Source organism: Stegostoma tigrinum, chromosome 6 (genome assembly GCF_030684315.1).
Source record: "Stegostoma tigrinum isolate sSteTig4 chromosome 6, sSteTig4.hap1, whole genome shotgun sequence".
NCBI classification, from domain to species: Eukaryota; Metazoa; Chordata; class Chondrichthyes; order Orectolobiformes; family Stegostomatidae; genus Stegostoma; species Stegostoma tigrinum.
The window spans coordinates 54,175,753-54,196,874 of NC_081359.1; the positions used below are offsets into that span (position 1 = coordinate 54,175,753).

The 21,122-nt window shown below is 42.3% G+C and overlaps 1 protein-coding gene across 8 annotated transcripts in view; it reads left to right on the top strand.

Annotated features, from left to right (window-relative positions):
* The window catches only part of dlg2 (discs, large homolog 2 (Drosophila)), an 891,501-nt gene that overhangs the window by 181,602 nt on the left and 688,777 nt on the right, over positions 1 to 21,122 (top strand). For all 8 annotated transcript variants that reach the window (XM_048533248.1, XM_048533245.1, XM_048533246.1 and 5 more), the window contains one exon: positions 5,558 to 5,722. In XM_048533248.1, the coding sequence (XP_048389205.1) occupies positions 5,558 to 5,722 (165 nt within the window). The remainder of the gene's footprint in view (positions 1 to 5,557; positions 5,723 to 21,122) is intronic.

Consider the following 21,122-nt stretch of genomic DNA (forward strand, 5'->3'; position numbering starts at 1 on the left):
ACTCCTAGGACCACTGAGAATCACGGTAGCCCACAAGCCCACAGCCATTCTACGACAAGCACTCACAAGGAGTAAACACGCCATTCCCAAAACATGCAGAACCAGTGTGGTTTACAAAATACCATGCAATGACTGCCACATTACATCAGACAGACAGGAAGGAAACTAGCCATCAGAATACATGACATCAGCTAGTTGCAAAATGACACAACAAACTCTTGTTAATATCAGAACACTCAGACAATGAAGCCCATCAGTTTAGCTGGGACAAGGTAACCGTAGTGGCCCAAGCCAAATATAGACACGCATAGGAATTCCTAGAGGCATGGTTTTCCACCTGTAATGCAATTAACAAACATACAGAATTGGACCCCATATACAAACCCATACAGGTCAAAACTGGAAATGACGCTATTCACCATAACAGACCAGACAGTATAAATTCCAAGTGGAGTAGAACAACATCGCTTCATCGAAGGGTCCACTGATGATGTCACCTAGCATAGTGACGAAATGACTGAATGAAACCCAGCTAGCTCGGCGAGCAAGTCAATAACCTCACCCACAACCTGAGCTATAGATCTTCGCCAAAACTTTAAACTCCAGATATTCATTTAAGCACCACTGCTCTCTCCCTTCCAGGGAAAGTGACATTTAGGAAGGAAAGCAAATTCAATATAGAACAAGGACACCTGCATCTCCTTCTATCACCAAAGGAGATGATTCTCAGCATCATGGTATGGACTGGGACAGACCCATAATGTACATCGTTATTGAGAGATTTGAGAATTATGTTACTTTACTGTCTTAAATCTCTTCTCAATTGGCAGCTCAAACTCACTCAGCGACATAACACGATTAGCAACTTACAAAGGGTCCAAGTGTGGACTTCCTGTTTCCAGTCTACCTAATTTCTTTCACACCAACTTTTCCTTTCTGAATTCCTGCTCTCAAATACATAGCTGCTGCCTATCCATCCGCAGTCGTACCATGAGATTAGAAACAAAATAGCAACATGTAACACCGATGAAAAGATTCCATCACTTGTTCTGACAGTCACAGCCACCTGTCCAGAGACGAGCACTGCATGTATTTCGGAGGCTAGCATCCACACAAGGAGGGTTGCAGCTAGACCAGGGTTGAAGGAAAAATTGTAGACCAGTTCATCAGTGGGTGAGGTGGCAGGGAGTTCTTCTGTAGAGGCTTCCAGCAAGGACTTCATTGAGGCAGCATACAGGACAGGACTGGTGGGCATACATACTGACATGCTGGGTGTGTTGGTTGGTTTTCTGAGTAGCCTTGTTCAATTGTTGGAGAACATAAAGGCGTCCAGCTCCAAGGTGACAGAAGATGTGTTGTTGAACTTGGCCTCTTCATATCCTGTCAATCTTTAGTTCATCACAGGCCCAGAGGCACTAGGACCACTCTTCAACAAGTCTTGCCTCCTTTCTGTACTCTGGTCACCTATGGCTCCAGTATCACTGTAAAGTTATAAACAAAAGGAAAAACTCCACACAGTTTGTAAGAGAAAAAATTCCACAATTGAACTGTCCTATCTGTATATTCAAATAACATGACTGTTGAGTCACCTTGCTGCCTGATTCTTCCTTTCGCAAGAACAACACATGCAAAGCTAAAATATGCCTTGTTCAAATTTAGTTTCCAGGAGCATGATTTTAAGGTCCTGCCAGCTCTGTTTCTGAGACTGAAATTACCCCTGCTGGCCAGTGTGCCTACCCAGTTTAATTGTCTGGAAGCAACTATGAATGGAGGTGTGGGTGTAGGGGGGCAGATGGGATAAATTACACCAGGCAGACCTGGAGGCCCGCCCTTGGTGCAGAGGCATAGAACTACAGACTGCTTGTAGTGGGCACAACCCTCAATCCCCTGCCTTGTGGAAGCAAAGGTGTTAAATTTAGTACTTTTTATATATCTTCACGAAACAGGAGGATGCTACACAGGCCATTGTGTCAGAGGAGAAAATTCTGTCATGAGAAGGGTTCAAAATTAATAAGGAAGAAGTCTTGCATCGACTATTGGAGTTTAAAATTGCAGTACCAGGACCAGATAAGGTGCATCCGAAAAGTTTGAAGGAAGTGAGAGTCGAAATTATAGGGATATTAGCCATAATTTTTCAATCTTCCCTCAGGGGAGGTGCCATAAAATGCGGGACTGTAAATGGACTTGTTCGAAAAAGCTTGCAAAGATAAACCCAGCAATTATAAATTAGTCAGTTCAATTTCATTGGTAGGGAAGGTTCCAGAAATAGTTCTTTTGAATAGAGTTAGTAGTCACCAGGAAAAAGATACGATTGATTAGGAAGTGTTAGCATGGATTTCTAAAGGGGAAATCATATTTACTTAGGTTGCTGGAGTTTTCTGAAAAGATGGATGAAACAGAAAATGAGTGGAATAGATCGGCTCAATGATAACAACATTGTTGATGTAATATACGTGGATTTCCAAAGGATGCTTGATAAAATGCCACACAGCAGACTTGTGAGGAAAGTTATAGGCCATGGTATAAAAGGGACAGTAGTAACACAGGTACAGAATTGGCTAAGTATTATGAACTAGCGATCAATAGTCATTGGATATTTTCAGGCTGCAAGAAGTTTGTAGTGGAGTTCCCCAGGGATCAGTTTTGGGATCCTTACTTTTCTTGATCGTAGAACCTCAGCAGTGTGAAAGCAGGCCATTTGGACAATCGAGTCCACACCACCCCTCCGAACAGCTTCCCACCTCCTTGTCCTATCACCCCACATTTCCCATGGCTAATCCACCTACCTGCAAGTCTCTAGTTTCTATAGGCGATTTAGCATGGCCAATCCACCTAGCCACATTTTTGGACTGTGGGAGGAAACTAGAGCACTCAGAGGAAACCTACACAGACCCAGGGAGAATGTGCAAACTCCACATTGACAGCTGTCCGAGGTTGGGATCAAACATGGGTCCTTGGCACTGAGAGACAGCTGTGCTAACTACTAAGCCACTGTGCAGTCTTGATATATATTAATGATCTAGATCTTGATGTGCAGGGATCAATTTCAGAGTTTTCAGATGACATGAAACTTGGAAGAATTGTTTTTGGTGAGGAGGACAGTGTAGAACTCCAAAAGGGTATTGACAAGTTGGTGTAGTGATACATGGTGGATGAAGTTCAAGCAGAGAAGTGTGAAGTTATGAAGAACATTGAAAGACAATTCCAAAGTGGGTGAGAAGCAGAGGGCTTGGGATGTATATGAGCACAGGTCATTGAAGGTGGCAGGACAAGCAGAGAAAGCAGTCAAATAAAGCATACAGTATCATTAGCTTCCTTAATAAGAGCATAGAGAAGAATGAGCAAGGAGGTGATGTTGAACTTCCGTATGACACTTATTCAGATTTCACCTGGACTATTGTGTACAGTTATAAGTGCCACATTTTAGGAAAGATGTAAACATATTAGTACAAGTGCAGAAACAACTTTCAAAATTGTCTTAGGAGTAAACTATGTCAGTTATGAGGATAGATTGAAAAAAATGGAACTGTTCACCTTAGAAAGAAGAAGACTGAGAGGAGATTTTGATAGAGGTTTTCAAAATCATGAGTGACCGGGACAGAATAGGAGCAACTGTGTCTGCTCAAGTACAAGAAAGCATAGATTTAAAATGAAGCACAAAAGAAGCAAAGGTAAAACGAGAAAATACCTTTTGACTTAGCAATTAGTTAGAGAATGGAATGATCTACCTGGGAATGTGATAGAGGCAGATTCAATTGTAGCGTTCAAGAGGGCATTAGATGATTATTTGGATAGGAATAGTGTGCAAGGGAATAGGCAGAAAGTAAGAGATTGGCACGAGGTATTGATGCTTGCTTGAAGAGCCAGTACAGGCACAATGAGCCTCCTTTTGCACCATAACAATCTTTAGATTCTGTGATTCCTGCTATTATGGTGTTCTGTCTGCAAAATCCATTTTTTAAAATTGAACTTCAAAGAAGTTCACAGTGTTGTTTCTAACCAACTTTTCAGCCTTGCAATGGAGTCTTGAAGCTGGTCAGACTTGGTAACATCAGATAGAAATATTACAAAGTGCTCAGGTAGGGTTGTGTCATCACATATTCATATGTCTGATGGGCTGTTCAAGAAGCAGCTGGAGGCAGAGCCCTACAAAAGCTCATTCAGACTAAATGAACTTGGCATGCCATATTTTTACTGATTATTCTCTGTTCCTTCGAACAACTTGTATTGTCCTCTATTTTAAGTCCTGAGTTTGAATACCTAGATATTCAGCAGTTGATATTCCTATCTGGTGCTGAGGCAGAACTGAAGTGCAGCGTACTTGCTGGATTACTTCAGTAATTTGAAGGACCTGCCAGCTAAACTATGTAAAACACAATTAGCTCTACTCAATGTAGAACATCAATAAGGAGTGTCCTGTACCACAATACTGCAATGGCCTAGCATTTCTACTTAAAAGTGGAGGAAACTGATTTTACAAAATTATTTAAAAAGGACCTGAGAGGCACAAATAGTAGTTACTGTGTGGAATAATCTGCCAGCGGAAGTGGTGGATGCAGGTACTATCGCAATGTTTAAAAGACATTTGAATAAATACATGAATAGGTTTGGAGAGATATGGGCCGGACGCAGGCAGATGGGACTAGTTTAGCTTGGGAACATGATTGGCTGGGCTTAGTTTGACTGAAGATATCAAAGTATGAAGCTGGATGAACACAGCAGGCCAAGCAGCATCTTAGGAGCACAAAAGCTGTCGTTTCAGACCAAGGGTCTGTTTCCATGCTGTATGATTCTATAAGTGTAAAAGATCTATTTCAGCGTGGTTATTACGAGCTGAAAATATGAATCAATTCACTTCAGTAGCTACGGATGAGAGATCAATCTCAAACTGAGAGCAGCCAGTGAAATATGAACATCCAGAATTACATGGAGTTAATGCACAGCAGCATTTCAGCACTGAGATGCAACTTCATTGGAGTTTTTTTTCCTCTGTAACTGATGTTTGTCTGAAATACATAAGCAGAGCTTGATCCAGACGAGTTTTATTCAGTGGGAATTGAGGCTATGATTATCTAGGTATTAAAATTAGACAAAGTATGATAGCAGCTCTCACACTACATGTGCGATGTAATTTGTAGTCTATCATGAATGCTGAAGTGTATTCAAGGCAATTTGTATATAAATAGATTTACACGTGAATCCACGGACAGAGACTATTGTTATTTGAGCGGACATTGGCCTCAGTGCAGAATGTTGAAGAAACCATTTCAATCCCATTGTTACAGTTATTTTACAGTTGTATTTATGAATAAAAATGACACTTTTTACTTTCTTTACTCCTGTGTACTGTTGTAATAGTTGAAGGGAGCTGTAGAACGAGCAGGGACAGACTATCTGGAGTGTGAATTCTGAAACAACTACTTATGTAGACACTTTTTGGGAGATGGAATGCTCTGCTCTGGGAAGTGGCTGAGTCGAAACTTATTACATCTGTTAAGAATTGAAATTATAAATGAATTTTCCCAATTCCTTTCACTCATTTAATTTCTTTTTTTAGAACTATCATTATCAAGATGAAGCTACATCTCCACATGAATATAGCTTACCACAGCTAACCAATGAAGTCAAAGGCCCCGAGCTCGTTCATGTGTCTGAGAAGAATTTATCACAGGTTGAGAATGTTCATGGATATGTGTCACATGCTCACATATCTCCATTAAAGGTTAGTTCACCTATAATTATAACATGGTTTGGAATCAGAGTAATACATTTCGCTCCAAGTGCTCAACATTTTTGGGATATTTAGAATTGTTTCATCAGTGGATAGTTAATTCAGCAGTAAAGTCACCTAAATACTCCAAATCTTACATTTTAACCCTTATTAATTTGTTGCAATGGTAAAGTTTCTGCTGAGAGGAATTATAATTGTTTGGCATGCACGATAGGTTAATTTGCAATATATTATTTTAATATATTTACACTTCTTGTCTGAAAGAAAAACAATTCAAAATTAATACATCTAAAATAGTTTATTGCCATTTCATTGTCTAATTGTGTTTGGCCTGACTTGATCTGTTTTCTCCCGACATTTTAATTGAAATAAACCATGATCCTGCCTTTTACTTGCTCCTATGTGTATGGTGATCAAGCAATATTACAACTGTTGTGTTTGACAGTATATATGTTAACAAAAAGACCAGGATACTTCTGTACTTTCTCCTATCTATGGCATTCTTCACACTCAGCCAGCTGGGAAATATGAAAGCAACAGTACTATATATGCCCTGCTGCTTAAAACTGCTGAAGTGTTGGTAACCCTGTGAGTAATAAGTATAACTTGAAAAAGTAGCACTATGCTTTGCAGTCGGCAGTGAAGTGAAGGTGTTCACATTGACTGTGTGAAGAAGTACAACTCTATCTTTGTCACAGCTTGCAGCATGGACTTGCTGTGGCTGCACTGGGGCCCAATGATGAGCTAAGAAGCAAGGCCTACAAAAAATTGCCCTTGAAGCCAAACCTTGTTTACTGAGCAGGTTTTGTGACTAGTTGGAGCAATTCAAATTAACTCAGTTAAGAACCAACTTAAATGTTCACCAATCCATCCCAAGTTCCTAAATGATACACATCAGCTGGTGTTCCAGAGAAGCCTTTTCAGGTGCTCTGCAGCTTCCAGATTTGGATGTCACTGAGCTCCCCAAACAAGATTTGGCACTATTGACACCACAGCATTTGCTGCTATTGGGTCTGCACAATTTAGGTCTATACTTCATGGCCAGGGAGATGGTAGTTTAAAAAAAAGCTTGCTTATGTTTCTCAGTGTAAGTAAATTAAAGAATGAAGAGACAAAACTATCAATAAACAGCAGCTGGATGAAGTAATACATAGAGTAGCAGTATACTGTGGGTGTTGTGAATCTGAAATAAAGACAGAGAATGCTGAAAATATTCTGCAGATATCATAATGTTTGTGGAGAGTGAACCTGAGTTAAGATTTCAGGGTGATCATCTTTAACACTTTTGTGAATGAATCTAGTTTGATGCAGTTCCAATTTCTGGGATGTTGAAAAAAAGAATAGAATTATCCTGATTGATATTACTGATCAGATGATCAGAGCTCAATGCCTTTCTGAAACAACTTATTGACCTCCAACTGCAAAAAATTCTTCAAACATTTGAAAAGTTAATAAAATGCAATCTATTCCTGCTGTTGCCAATTAATTTTTGAAGGAAACATGTAATTATTCTGACATTGGAATAAGCAATATTTAAGAGTTTAATGGCAATTCATATTCAAATCATTTAGTATTTCAATTGCCAGTTGAAAACTGTAGTCATTGCTTTCTTACATGTGGTTCAACTTTCTCACAATTATTTTCAAAATTTAATGTTATTCAGGAAAATATTTGCTTTGCGCTGTTTGCAGTAACACTGCTGAAGTACAGTGCAAATAGTGTGAAGTGACTAATGTTATTAGGAAAATGCTGAACAACCAGCATACCAGTATCATGTTTTGTGTCTTCTGTTAAAGTGACATAAAATCACATTATATTTATGCAAGGCATGCAGTATATAATACCATACTTTTTGTGGAATACATAGGTCAAAGTTTCCTCCTCTAATTAACAACATATTTTGTATTTAGGCAGAGTTGAGTTTTGTTTGTAACATCAACATTCTGCCCCTCCCCTATGTTAGAAGCCTAATAATGCCCTATCCAGATTTCTGTGCGAGTATCAATCTATATCTTCGCTAAAGGACAAATTGGGAGAGTGTTATGATCTTAGAGACTGACAACTTTTCAAAGAGCTTTGAAATCCCACTTATTATCTGAATTGCCAACTGTGCTGTACATTATGCAATCATCAATGAACATTTACCTTCTGACATGAGGGCAGGTCATTGAAGCAGCTGAAAATGATTGGGCCTAGGAGACTACCCTGAGGAATTCCTCATGAGTGTCCTGAGACTGAAGTGGCAGACCTCCAACAACCACAACTATTTTCTGTTGTGCCAAATTTGACTCCAGTCAGCAAAGGATTTGTCTCCAGTTCCCATACACTCTAGTTTTGCCCCGGTTCCTTGATGCTACACTTATTCAAATGCAAGCATGATGTCAAGGGCAGTCGCTCTCCTGTCACCTCTGAATTCAGCTCTTTTGTCCATGTTTGAACCAAGGTTAAATGAGGTAAAGAGCTGAGTGGCCCTGGCAGATCCCAAAAAGTGGGCTTTGGTGTTGCTGAGCAGGTGCTGCTCGATGGCACTGTAGATAACACCTACCATTGCATTACTGATGACCAAGAGTAGACGATAGAATGGTAATTGATCTGCTTGGATTTGTCTAGTTTTTTGGGTACAGTATATAGGTTTGCACTTTTCCATGTAGTTAAATAAATATCTATGTTTTAGCTGTACTGGAACAGCTTGGCAAGGATTACGGCAAGATCTGGAGCACACATTTTCAGTACTTTTGTCAGAATGTTGTCAGGCCCTTAGACTTTGCAATATCTAGTGCCTCCAACCGTGTCTTGATATCTTGTGAAGGAAATCAAATTTACAAAAGACTGGCATTTGTGATGGTGGGTACCTTTCTGAAGGAAGCAAAGATATCCAGCAATTCTAGCCAAAGGTTATTGCAAATGCTGCTGTCTTATCATTTACACTCCCTATATTGAAGACGGGGGTATTTGTTGAGCCTCCTCCTCCAGTCAATTGTATTGTTGACCACCATGCATGAATGCATGCAGCAAGATTTCAGAGCTTATATCTGATCTGTTGTTTGTGAAACCACTCTGTTTTGTCCATCACTTGCTGCTTATGCTGTTTGGCATGCAGGTAGTTCTGTTTTGCAGCTTCCCTAGGTTTTAGGTATTTAAGAGTTTAATGGCAATTCATATTCAAATCATTTAGTATTTCAATTGCCAGTTGAAAACTGTAGTCATTGCTTTCTTAGGTTTTAGGTATGCTTTGTGTTGCTGCTGGCATGCCCTCCTGTTCATTGAACCAGGGTTGATCTCGTTGCATGACAGTAATGGTAGCACTGGGGATATGCTGGGCTGTGAGTTTGCAGATTGTGTTAGCGTACAGTTCCAACAGCGGTAAATGGATGCCCAGCTTTGAGTTGCTAGATCTGCTTGAGCTCTAACCCATTTAGTATTGTTATAGTGCCACACTGCACAATGGAGGTCATTCTCCATGTTAAAATAGGACTGTGTGGTGGTCACTTTTATTAATACCTTCATGGAGATGCATCTGTAACAGGCAGATTGGTAAAGATGAGGTCAAATATGTTTTCCCTCTTAGAGGTCCCCTCACCATCTGCTGTAGATCCAGTCTTGCAGCTATATTCTTTAGGCTTCAATCAGTGGCGGTGCTGCTGAGCCATTCGGTGATGGATTTTTGAAGTCCTCACCCAAATTATGTTCTATACTCTTGTTTACTTCAGCTCTTCCTCCAGGTGGTACTCAATATGGAAGAGCACTGAGTCATCACCCAAGGGAGGGTGATGTATGGCTTTAGTCAGATGTTTCCTTGCACATGTTTGATTTCATTGTGTTCAGAGTCAATGTTGAGGACTCGCACCAAAACGCTGTCCTGACTGTATTCCACATGTTGCCTATTCTGCTGTATCTGTCCTGCCAATGTTACAGGATATAGCCCACAGATTGTAACCTGGTTTTTGGGATGTTGTGTGTGAGGTATAATTGAGAGAGTATGACGATGTCAGGCTGTTGTTTGACTAGTCTGTGAGATCACTGTCCCAATTTGGCGTAGGCCCACAGATGTTAACAAGGAGGATTTTGCAAGGTTGACACAACTACTTACCATTTCTAATGTCTTCAATACTAGGTGGTTCCATCAGGCTTCATCCCTTTCCTTTTCAGCAATTGTTATAGCTGAATGGCTTGCTAGATCATTTCTCTGGGTAGTTCAGAGTCAGTTTCTGTGGGTCTGGATTTGAAGTCACATGTAGGGCAAACCAGGTAAGCATGGATGTGTTGGTCCTAGTTGTCTAGAAATATTCATCTCCAGGAGGTCATGATTATCTAACACAATTGTGTGGCAATTCCTGAGTCAGCATAAATAGCAATCTGCTGTTAGGTATACCAGGGCAAGTCCAACAGCACATAATATGTTGATTCTACTGCCCAGCTGGAACTCACGAGCTTTTGTGTGGTTTTCATTAGTTTTCAACACAGCTGTGGTGGTTTGGAAGCGTTGATGCAAAGGTCACTGTTCGGTCAGGAGTGATGCCAAGGTATAGTGTCATTCAGTCATGGGACAGTGGTCAGCTCCAGAATGGATGTTAAATTCTTCCTTTGTCTTTAAGTTGTAATGGGGAATTGCGGTCTTGGCAGGATTTGGTTAAATTCACCATTTCCCAAAGAAGGTTTTGAGAGAACATAGATCTGCAATGAATATTTTGTGCTCTGAAGCGCATAAGCTTGGAAAGCAACGGACAATTGATAAGTGGGATTGCAAGAGAAGGAAGTTACTGGTGTGCATATATGTTGAAGAGCATCACTGCAATCACATATCCTTGTGGGATCCTTTTGTTGGTGTACAGCTGATTTGATGACTAAGCTATACTGTCAATTTCTGAACATGGACTTGCTTAATTATTTTCACATAGATGATTTTGAAGAGCAAGCTGCAGCCTACATCCCTTGCATCATACCAGCGCTGAAATTCATATTTGACTTTACTCATTTGTGTGACAGGCAGACTATCTTCTTGGCTTGACAGCAGAAACCTCTTAGTGCATACACCACTCATGTTGGCACTGCATAGTAGCAGTGTGAAGTAGCTGACTTGACCTGTTTCTCAAACTGTCAAGATATCTGAGATAGACTGAATACTTTTTATGTCCGAGAATGACCGCCTCGTGTCCAAAAAATGGCAGATGATACCAAATAGTATGTCCCTTCGGCTGTTTACAACAACAAAGATACTGACCACACCCAACCAGGCCATGCTTGAAAAACTTGCAACACAGTGCCCATCATTAGATATGATTCTGCAATTAGACAAAATTTGCTGGATAATCCTGAATTTGCAGTCCTCAAGTTCGATGCTACCAGATGTCTATACTGACTTCTTTGGCTTCAGTTGGTTGCATAGCTTATTGAGGTGTAATCATAGAGTCATAAAGAACAGAAGAGGCCCTTCAACCTATCAAACTTTGCTTTTCTAAGTGGAGATTAATTTTCTCCTTCAGAATTTTCTTCAGTAGTTTTCCTACCAGTGATGTGACATTCTGGTGTATAATTCCCTGACTTATCTTAATTACCTTTCCCAAAAAGTGGAACCACATGAGCTGCCCTCTAAACTTCTGGCACCTCCACTGTGGATAGTGAGAAATTTAAAATTTGGGTCTACTCTACCCTGTAATTTCCTCCTTTGCCTCCTACAACAATTACTTTGGGCATCTGCAGTCAGGCATGTGACTGATATGTACTGACCCATAAAACTTTGATTTGTTACGAAGTTGAATGGAGTAATTGTGAAGTGGGGGGCAGGAAACTAAAATGTGTGGTTCCTTTAAGAAATTTGTGCTTTGTCTGTACTTAAATTAAAAAAAAACATATGTCTGTGAGCAGCAGTTGAAGTTGCCAGTACAGAGAGCCTCAGAAATGAAACAAGCGTATCAAAAAAGCCTTTATAGGTGGCAGGCAAGACAGCAGAGATAACAAGGTGTAGACTGGATGAATGCAGCAGGCCGTTTGGCATCAGAGGAGCAGGAAAGCTGACATTTCGGGTCAAGACCCTTCTTTAGAAATGGGCGAGGGGCACGTAGAACATTACAGCGCAGTGCAGGCCCTTTGGCCCTCTGTTGCGCGGACCTGTGAAACCAATCTGAAGCACATCTAACCTACACGGTTCCTTTCTCATCCATATGTTTATCCAATGACCATTTAAATGCCCTTAAAGTTGGTGAGTCTACTTCTGTTGCAGGCAGGGCATTACGACTCTGAGTAAAGAACCTCTGACGTCTGTCCTACATCTATCACTCCTCAATTTAAAGCTATGTCCCTTCGTGCTAGCCATCACCATCCGAGGAAAAAGGCTCTCGTTGTCCACTCTATCTAATCCTCTGATCATCTTGTATATCTCTATTAAGTTACCTCTTAACTTCCTTCTCTCTAACGAAAACAGCCTCAAGTTCCTCAGCCTTTCCTCATAAGACCTTTCCTCCTTACCAGCCAACATCCTGGTAAATCTCCTCTGCACACTTTCTACGTCCTTTCTATAATGCGACGATCAGAACACCAGAGTTTTGTGCAGCTGCAACATGACCTCATGGCTCTGAAACTCGATCTCTCTACCAATAAAACCTAACACACCGTATGCCTTCTTAACAACCCTATCAACCTGGTAGCAACTTTCAGGGATGTATGCACATGGACATCAAGATCCCTCTACTCTTCCACACTACCAAAAATCTTACCATTAACCCAGTACTCTGTATTCCTGTTACTCCTTCCAAAGTGAATCGCATCACTTTTCCGCAATAAACTCCATTTGCCATGTCTCAGCCCAGTTCTGCAGCTTATCTATGTCCCTCTGTAACCTCAACGTCCTTCTGCACTATTCACAACTCCACCGACTTTATTGTCATCTGCAAATTTACTAACCCATCCTTCTACGCCCTCATCCAGCTCATTTAATTGGCCCCAAAACAGATCCTTGCGGTACACCCCTAGTAACTGAACTCCAGGATGAACCTTTCCCATCAACCACCACCCACTGTCTTCTTACAGCAAGCCAACTTCTGATCCAAACCACTAAATCACCCTCAATCCCATGCCTCCGTATTTTCTGCAATAGCCTACCGTGGGTAACACTATCAACTGCTTTACTGAAATCCATATACACTATATCAACCACTTTACCCCCATCCACCTGTTTGGTCACTTCTCAAAGAACTCAGTAAGGTTTGTGAGGCACGACCTACCCTTCATAAAACCATGTTGACTATCCCTAATCAGATTGTTCCTTTCTAGATGATTATAAATCCTATCTCTCATAATTCTTTCCAACACTTTACCCACAACTGAAGTAAGGCTCACTGGTCAGTAATTACCAGGGTTGCCTCTACTCCCCTTCATGAACAAGGGGACAACATTTGCTATCCTCCAGTCTTCTGGTCGTATTCCTGTAGATAATGACGATATAAAGATTGAAGCCAAAGGCTCTGCAATCTCCTCCCTAGCATCGCAGAGAATCCTGGGATACATCCCATCTGGCCTAAGGGACTTATCTATTTTCACACTTTCCACAATTGCTAACATCTCCTCCCTACTAACCTCAATGCCGTCTAGTCTAATGGCCTGTATCTCAGTATTCTCCTCGACAACTTTCTCCTGTGTGAATACCGATGAAAAATATTCATTTAGTGCCTCTCCTATCTCTTTGGGTTCCACGCACAATTCCCCACTACAGTCCTTGACTGGCCCTAATCTTACTCTAGTCATTCTTTTGTTTCTGACATACCTATAGAAAGCTTTAGGGTTTTCCTTGATACTACATGCCAAAGACTTCTCATGTCCCCTCCTGGCTTCTCTTAGCTCTCTCTTTTGGTCATTCCTGGCTAACTTGTAACTCTCAAGCACTCTAACTGAGCCTTCATGCCTCATCTTTACATAAGCCTCCTTCCTCTTGACAAGAGATTCAACTTCTTTAGTAAACCACGGTTCCCTCACTCGAGTACTTCCTCCCTGCCTGACAGGTACATACTGGTCAAGGAGAGTTACCTGTTCCTCGAACAAGCTCCACATTTCAATTGTGCCCAGCCTCTGCAGCTTTCTTCCTCATCCCGTGCGTCCTAAATCTCTCCTAATTCCCTCATAATTACCTTTCCCCCAGCTATAACTCTTGCCTTGCGGTATATACCTATCCCTTTCCATCGCTAAAGGAAATGTAACTGAATTGTGGTCACGATCACCAAAGTGCTCACCTACCTCCAAATCCAACACCTGGCCTGGGTCATTACCCAGTACCGAATCCAATGTGGCCTCGCCTCTTGTTGGCCTATCTACATACTGTATTAGGAAACCCTCCTGCACACATTGGACAAAAACTGACCCATCTAAAGTACTCGAACTATGGCATTTCCAGTCAATGTTTGGAAAGTTAAAGTCCCCCATAACAACTATCTGTTACTTTTGCTCCTGTCCAGAATCATCATCTTTACAATCCTTTCCTCTACATCTCTGGAACTTTTCAGAGGCCTGTAGAAAACTGCCAATAGGGTGACCTCTCCCTTCCTGTTTCTAACCTCAGCCATACTACCTCAGTAGACGAGTCCTCATCAAACGTCCTTTCTACTGCCGTAATACTGTCCTTGACTAACAGCGCCACACCTCCCCCTCTTTTACCACCTTCCCTGATCTTACTGAAACATCTAAACCCCAGAACCTGCAATAACCATTCCTGTCCCTGTTCTATCCACGTCTCTAAAATGGCCACAACATTGAATGGCCACAAGTTCCAGGTACCAACCTATGCTGCAAGTTCACCCACCTTATCCGGATGCTCCTGGCATTGAAGTAGACACACTTCAAACCACCTTCCTGCCTGCCAGTACACTCCTGCTTTCTTGAAACCTTATTCATGACCTCACTTCTCTTAACCTGCTGTACACTGGAGCCGCAATTCAGGTTCCCATTCCCTGGATGAATTAGCTAAAATACTCCTGAAGAGCATTGGCACATTCCCCCCCCACCCAGGATATTGGTACCTCTCTGGTTAAGGTGTAGACCATCCCATTTGTAGAGGTCCCATTTACCCCAGAATGACCCCCAATTATCCAAGTATCTGGATGTGAGTTTGCTGGCTGAACTGGAAGGTTCGTTTTCAGACGTTTCATCACCATTCTAGGTAACATGATCAGTGAGCCTCCGGTGAAACGCTGGTGTTATGTCCTGCTTTCTATTTATCTGTTTTGGTTTCCTTGGGTTGGTGATGTCATTTCCTGCGTTGGTGATGTCATTTCCTGTTCTTTTTCTCAGAGGATGGTAGACAGGCTCCAAATCAATTTGTTTGTTGATGGAGTTCCGGTTGGAATGCCATGCTTCTAGGAATTCTCGTGCGTGTCTCTGTTTGGCTTGTCCTAGGATGGATGTGTTGTCCCAATCAAAGTGGTGTCCTTCCTTATCTGTATGTAAGGATACTAGTGATAGTGGATCATGTCTTTTTGTGGCTAGTTGATGTTCATGTATCCTGGTGGCTAGCTTTCTGCCTGTTTGTCCAATGCAGTGTTTGTCACAGTTCTTGCAAAGTATTTTGTAGATGACGTTCGTTTTGTTTGTTGTCTGTATAGGGTATTTTAAGTTCATTAGCTGCTGTTTTAGTGTGTTGGTGGGTTTGTGGGCTACCATGATGCCAAGAGGTCTGAGTAGTCTGGCAGTCATTTCTGAGATGTCTTTGATGTAGCGGAGAGCAGTTATGGTTTCTGGGCACATTTTGTCTGTTTGGGTTTGTTGCTGAGAAATTGGCGGACTGTGTTCATTGGGTAGCCGTTCTTTTTGAATACGCTGTATAGGTGATTTTCTTCTGCTCTTCGTAGTTCCTCTGTGCTGCAGTGTGTGGTGGCTCGTTGAAATAATGTTCTAATGCAGCTAATCCTTACATACAGATAAGGAAGGACATCACTTTGATTGGGACAACAGATCCATCCTAGGACAAGCCAAACAGAGACACGCATGAGAATTCCCAGAAGCATGGCATTCCAACCAGAACTCCTCTAATAAACATATAGGCTCCAAATCAATGTGTTTGTTGATGGAGTTCCGGTTGGATTGCCATGCTTCTAGGAATTCTTGTGCGTGTCTCTGTTTGGCTTGTCCTAGGATGGATCTGTTGTCCCAATCAAAGTGATGTCCTTCCTTATCTGTATGTAAGGATTAGCTGCATTAGAACATTATTTCAACGAGCCACCACACACTGCAGCACAGAGGAACTATGAAGAGCAGAAGAAAATCACCTATACAGCGTATTCAAAAAGAACGGCTACCCAATGAACACAGTCCGCCAATTTCTCAGCAACAAACCCAAACAGACAAAATGTGCCCAGAAACCATAACTGCTCTCCGCTACATCAAAGACATCTCAGAAATGACTGCCAGACTACTCAGACCTCTTGGCATCATGGTAGCCCACAAACCCACCAACACACTAAAACAGCAGCTAATGAACTTAAAATACCCTATACAGACAACAAGCAAAACGAACGTCATCTACAAAATACCTTGCAAGAACTGTGACAAACACTACATTGGACAAACAGGCAGAATGCTAGCTACCAGGACATGTGAACATCAACTAGCCACAAAAAGACATGATCCACTATCACTAGTATCCTTACACAAAGATAAAGAAGGACACCACTTTGATTGGGACAACACATCCATCCTAGGACAAGCCAAACAGAGACACGCACGAGAATTCCTAGAAGCATGGCGTTCCAACCGGAACTCCATCAACAAACAGATTGATTTGGAGCCAATCTACCATCCCCTGAGAAAAAGAACAGGAAATGACATCACCAACGCAGGAAGCCAAAACAGATAAATAGAAAGCGGGACATAACACCAGCGCTTCACCGGAGGCTCACTGATGATGTTACCTAGAATGGTGATGAAACGTCTGAAAACGAACCTTCCAGCTCAGCGAGCAAACTCACATCCAGAACTTCAACATGAGCTAGAAATCTTCTCAAAACTTGCTATCCAAGTATCTGAATCTGTCCTTCCTGCACCATCCATGCAGCCACATGTTCATGCTCTCTCTACCTATTCCTTGCCTCACTCGCACATGGCACGGGTAACAAACCAGAGATAAGAATTCTGTTTGTTCCAGCTCTAGCTTCCACCCTCACTTCTTGAATTTCTGCCTTGCAACCCCATCCCTTCTCCCACCTTTGTCATTGGTACCTATGTGGACCACGACTTGGGGCTGCCCCCCCTCTCCCTTAAGGATCCTAAAAACATGATCCAAGACATCACAGACCCTTGCACCTGGGAGGCAACACACCAACCGCGAGTTTCTCTCATTCCCACAGAATCTCCTGTCTGTCCCCCTAACTATGGAGTTCACCATGACTAATGCTCTCCTCTCCCTGCTTCCCTTCTGAGCAACAGGGACAGAGTCTGTGCCAGAGACCTGTACCCCATTGGCTTACCCCTGGTAAGTCAACCCGCCCCGCCCCCCCCCGCCATAGTATCCAAAGCGGTATACTTGTTATTGAAGGGAATGGTCGCAGGGGATCCCTGCACTGTCTGCCTGTTCCGTTTCTGTCCCCTGACTGTAACCCATCTACCTTATTCCTGTAGCTGAGGTGCGACTACCTCCCTGTAACTCCTCTCAATTACCCCTTCAGCCTCCCGAATGATCTGAAGTTCATCCAGCACCAGCTCCAGCTCCAGTCCGCTAACACAGTTTCCAAGGAGCTGGAGTTGCGTGCACTTCCCGCAGATGAAGTCAGTGGGGAGACTAGTGGCGAATCTTACCTCCCACATTCTACAGGAGGAGCGTGCAACTGCCCTAACATCCGTTCCCACTGTTCTGAATTCCCAAACAAACTATTAAGAAAAACAAACTGGTAACCTTACCAAATCAGTGCTCAGAACCTTTTTCTTTGGTTAGAGGAGGAGGATGGGTGGGAGACAGTGTTTCATGTAAAGCAACTGCCCAAATATATTATAAGATAATAAAATGTGAGGCTGGATGAACACAGCAGGCCAAGCGGCATCTCAGGAGCACAAAAGCTGACGTTTCGGGCCTAGACCCTTCATCAGAGAGGGGGATGGGGGGAGGGAACTGGAATAAATAGGGAGAGAGGGGGAGGCGGACCGAAGATGGAGAGTAAAGAAGATAGGTGGAGAGGGTGTAGGTGGGGAGGTAGGGAGGGAATAGGTCAGTCCAGGGAAGACGGACAGGTCAAGGAGGTGGGATGAGGTTAGTAGGTAGCTGGGGGTGCGGCTTGGGGTGGGAGGAAGGGATGGGTGAGAGGAAGAACCGGTTAGGGAGGCAGAGACAGGTTGGACTGGTTTTGGGATGCAGTGGGTGGGGGGGAAGAGCTGGGCTGGTTGTGTGGTGCAGTGGGGGGAGGGGATGAACTGGGCTGGTTTAGGGATGCAGTGGGGGAAGGGGAGATTTTGAAACTGGTGAAGTCCACATTGATACCATATGGCTGCAGGGTTCCCAGGCGGAATATGAGTTGCTGTTCCTGCAACCTTCGGGTGGCATCATCGAGCAGTTCATCCACTTCACTAACACCTTCCACCCCAATCTACAACCCCTCTCTGATGAAGGGTCGAGGCCCGAAACGTCAGCTTTTGTGCTCCTGAGATGCTGCTTGGCCTGCTGTGTTCATCCAGCCTCACATTTTATTATATTGCATGGGCAAGTTGGCTTAGATGCTACTTTTGGATCACTTTTCTTTCCACTGGATGTGGAAGATCTTGGTAGAGAAGGTGAGCATGCATTGCCAGTGACCTCCAGGATAACTGTCATTAGAGGACCAACCCCAACCTCCATAGATCACTGCCACTCATCAACCTTTCGTGCCCTTTTAGCAAGGAGAGAAAGCAGAGAGATGTGTATTATTGTAATCACTTATGTAGAAAGGAATGACAATATTTGTGAAATGTAACTGAGGCATGGCTATGAGAGGGTCATAGCATAAGTGTGAGTGATAGCTTCTCAGTTTGGGATTTGAGGTGCCTGAAAGAGGGATGGATAGAGCTACAAAATCTGTAATAATGAGAGGTGCTTTGCAGGAGAATTGTATCTGCAAATGTTATACCACTCATCTACTACGCCTCCTTATGTCCCGTATGATGTGCACTTTCCAATCCTGCTGCTGACTTCCTCAACCATTTCCATTTACACCTACATAGTTGATGAGATTGTATCCTTCCTCCTGTCCTTGATAAATTTCACCTAACTGGACTCGTCACAAAGCACAGCAGGACTCCAGCTAAGAGACACCTAGGGATGAGCAATCTGAGTTTTTCTTCATTTTTAGGGTTGTTGCTTCAAAATAACAAGTGTTGATTATCCCTTTCAAGCCATTGCTTTATCACTGATTATTAGCTTCCCACTCTCATTGCTCAAGGAATCTAGAACCAGGATGATAATTTCCTTCAATCAAAGAGCAATGATTTGGGCAATGATGCTTCTGTGTAATGGACAAAACTGTGCTCTGCTATAGTAGTTTCGCTATCCATCTCCTCCGTGATGGCAAAGTGTGAAACGGTGCCAAATTTCTTTCATGTGTAAAGTTTGTGATAATGTTCCACCCACCTTTAAACTAGAGAATTCAGGAGAGGTTATTAAATTCTCCAGCACAGACACAAATAGGATAAAGTGTTTGGAAAAGGCTGGCAATCAAACAGTGGGAAAACGAATGAAAATGAGAAGAGGGAGGGTTAATGCAGGACTGAAGGTGTTATATCTGAATGCAGTATAAGGAATAATGTAAATGAGCTTGTGGCACAGATTGAAACTGGCAGGTATGATGTGGTAGGCATCACGATGTGGCTGCAAGGGGGGTCAGGATTGGGAACTGAATGTCCAAGGATATACATCCTATCAAAAAGATAGGCAGGTGGATCAAGGGGGTGGGGTTGCCTTATTAGTGAGAAATGAAATTAAATCAATAGGAAGAGATGAAGTAGGGTCAGAAGGTGTAGAATCTGTGTGGGTACAGTTGAGGAATTTCAAAGGTAAAAATACCATAGTTGGGGTTGCGTACAGCCCTCCAAACAGTAGTCAGGAGCTGGGGCGCAAGATACACCAGGAGATAGAGAAGGTGTGTAAGAAAGGCAAAGTCACAGTGATCATGGGTGATTTCAATATGCAGGTGGACTGGGAAAATCATGTTCGTAGTGGATTGCAAGAAAATGAGTTTGTGGAATGTCTGTGAGATATTTTTGAGAGCATCTCTTGGTGGAGCCCTCAAGGGAACAGGCAAAACTGGATTTTGTGTTGTGTAGTGAGGCAGACTTGATAAGTGAGCTCAAGGTAAAGGAACCCTTAGGAGGCAGTGATCATAAGATGATAGAATTTACTCTGCAATTTGAGAGGGACAAGATAGAATCAGAGGTAATGGTATCACAGCTGAATAAAGGTGACTAGAAAGGTATGAGGAGGAGCTGGGCAGAATTGACTGGCAGAGGGGCCTACCAGGAAAGACAGTAGAACAGCAATGGCAGGAGTTTCTGGGGGTAATTCAAGAGACACAGCGAGAATTCATCCCCAGGAAAAAGAAGCATGGTATGGGGAGAATAAGGCAAACATGGCTGACTAAGGAGAATGGGGTTGAGAAACTTATCAGTCAAGATTGAATGGCAGAGCAGACTCGATGGGCCGAGTGGCCACATTTCTGCTCCTATGTTTTATTGTCTTATGGTTTTAACTTTCTATGTGTTTGCTTGCTTTACTGACAATTACTGATCTCTTTCTCTTCAAGAGAATGACTTGGTTTCTGCTATGTCCATTGTGTTGTTAATTCTTTTGTACTCCCAGATTTCAGATATAGCTCTATACTGTTACAGAGAAACAGAAATTTATTTATACAGCGTTGACCCTTTAGCTCTGATCCGTTTCTGGCAATTCTGAGTGCATCCATACTGGTTTAAAAAGAACAAGGATACTTGGAAAATGAGTGTACTGATTCTCCATCTTAAGAATACAAAATCATTCAAACCAATTTGTCTTCACTTACTGGTTTTACTATTTTTTCTCTCTGACTCGTTTCCGGGGGAGTGCATAACCTTTCTTCTTTTGTTTAGCCTGCTATATTCTCCAGATAATTTTAAGGGCTCCTGTTACAAGAGCAAATACACTTTGAACAAGATGGTATTTCATCATTTTTAGCTGTCAACCTCTCTTGCATTGGAAATTAACTATCACAATGGGAAGTCGTGTTCTTTACGACCTTTATTTTTAAGGAAAGTTTGTTTTATTACTTCTTTGTCTTTTTTTACTTCCTAATCCAATTGTTTCTTCCATTTCTTTATCTCTTTTAATACCGTATTTATCGTTGAATTCACTTACTTTAATGCACCCCATTCCTCAGATTCAGCTAGGCATCTTTTAGGATATAGCCCTTTGACCCCT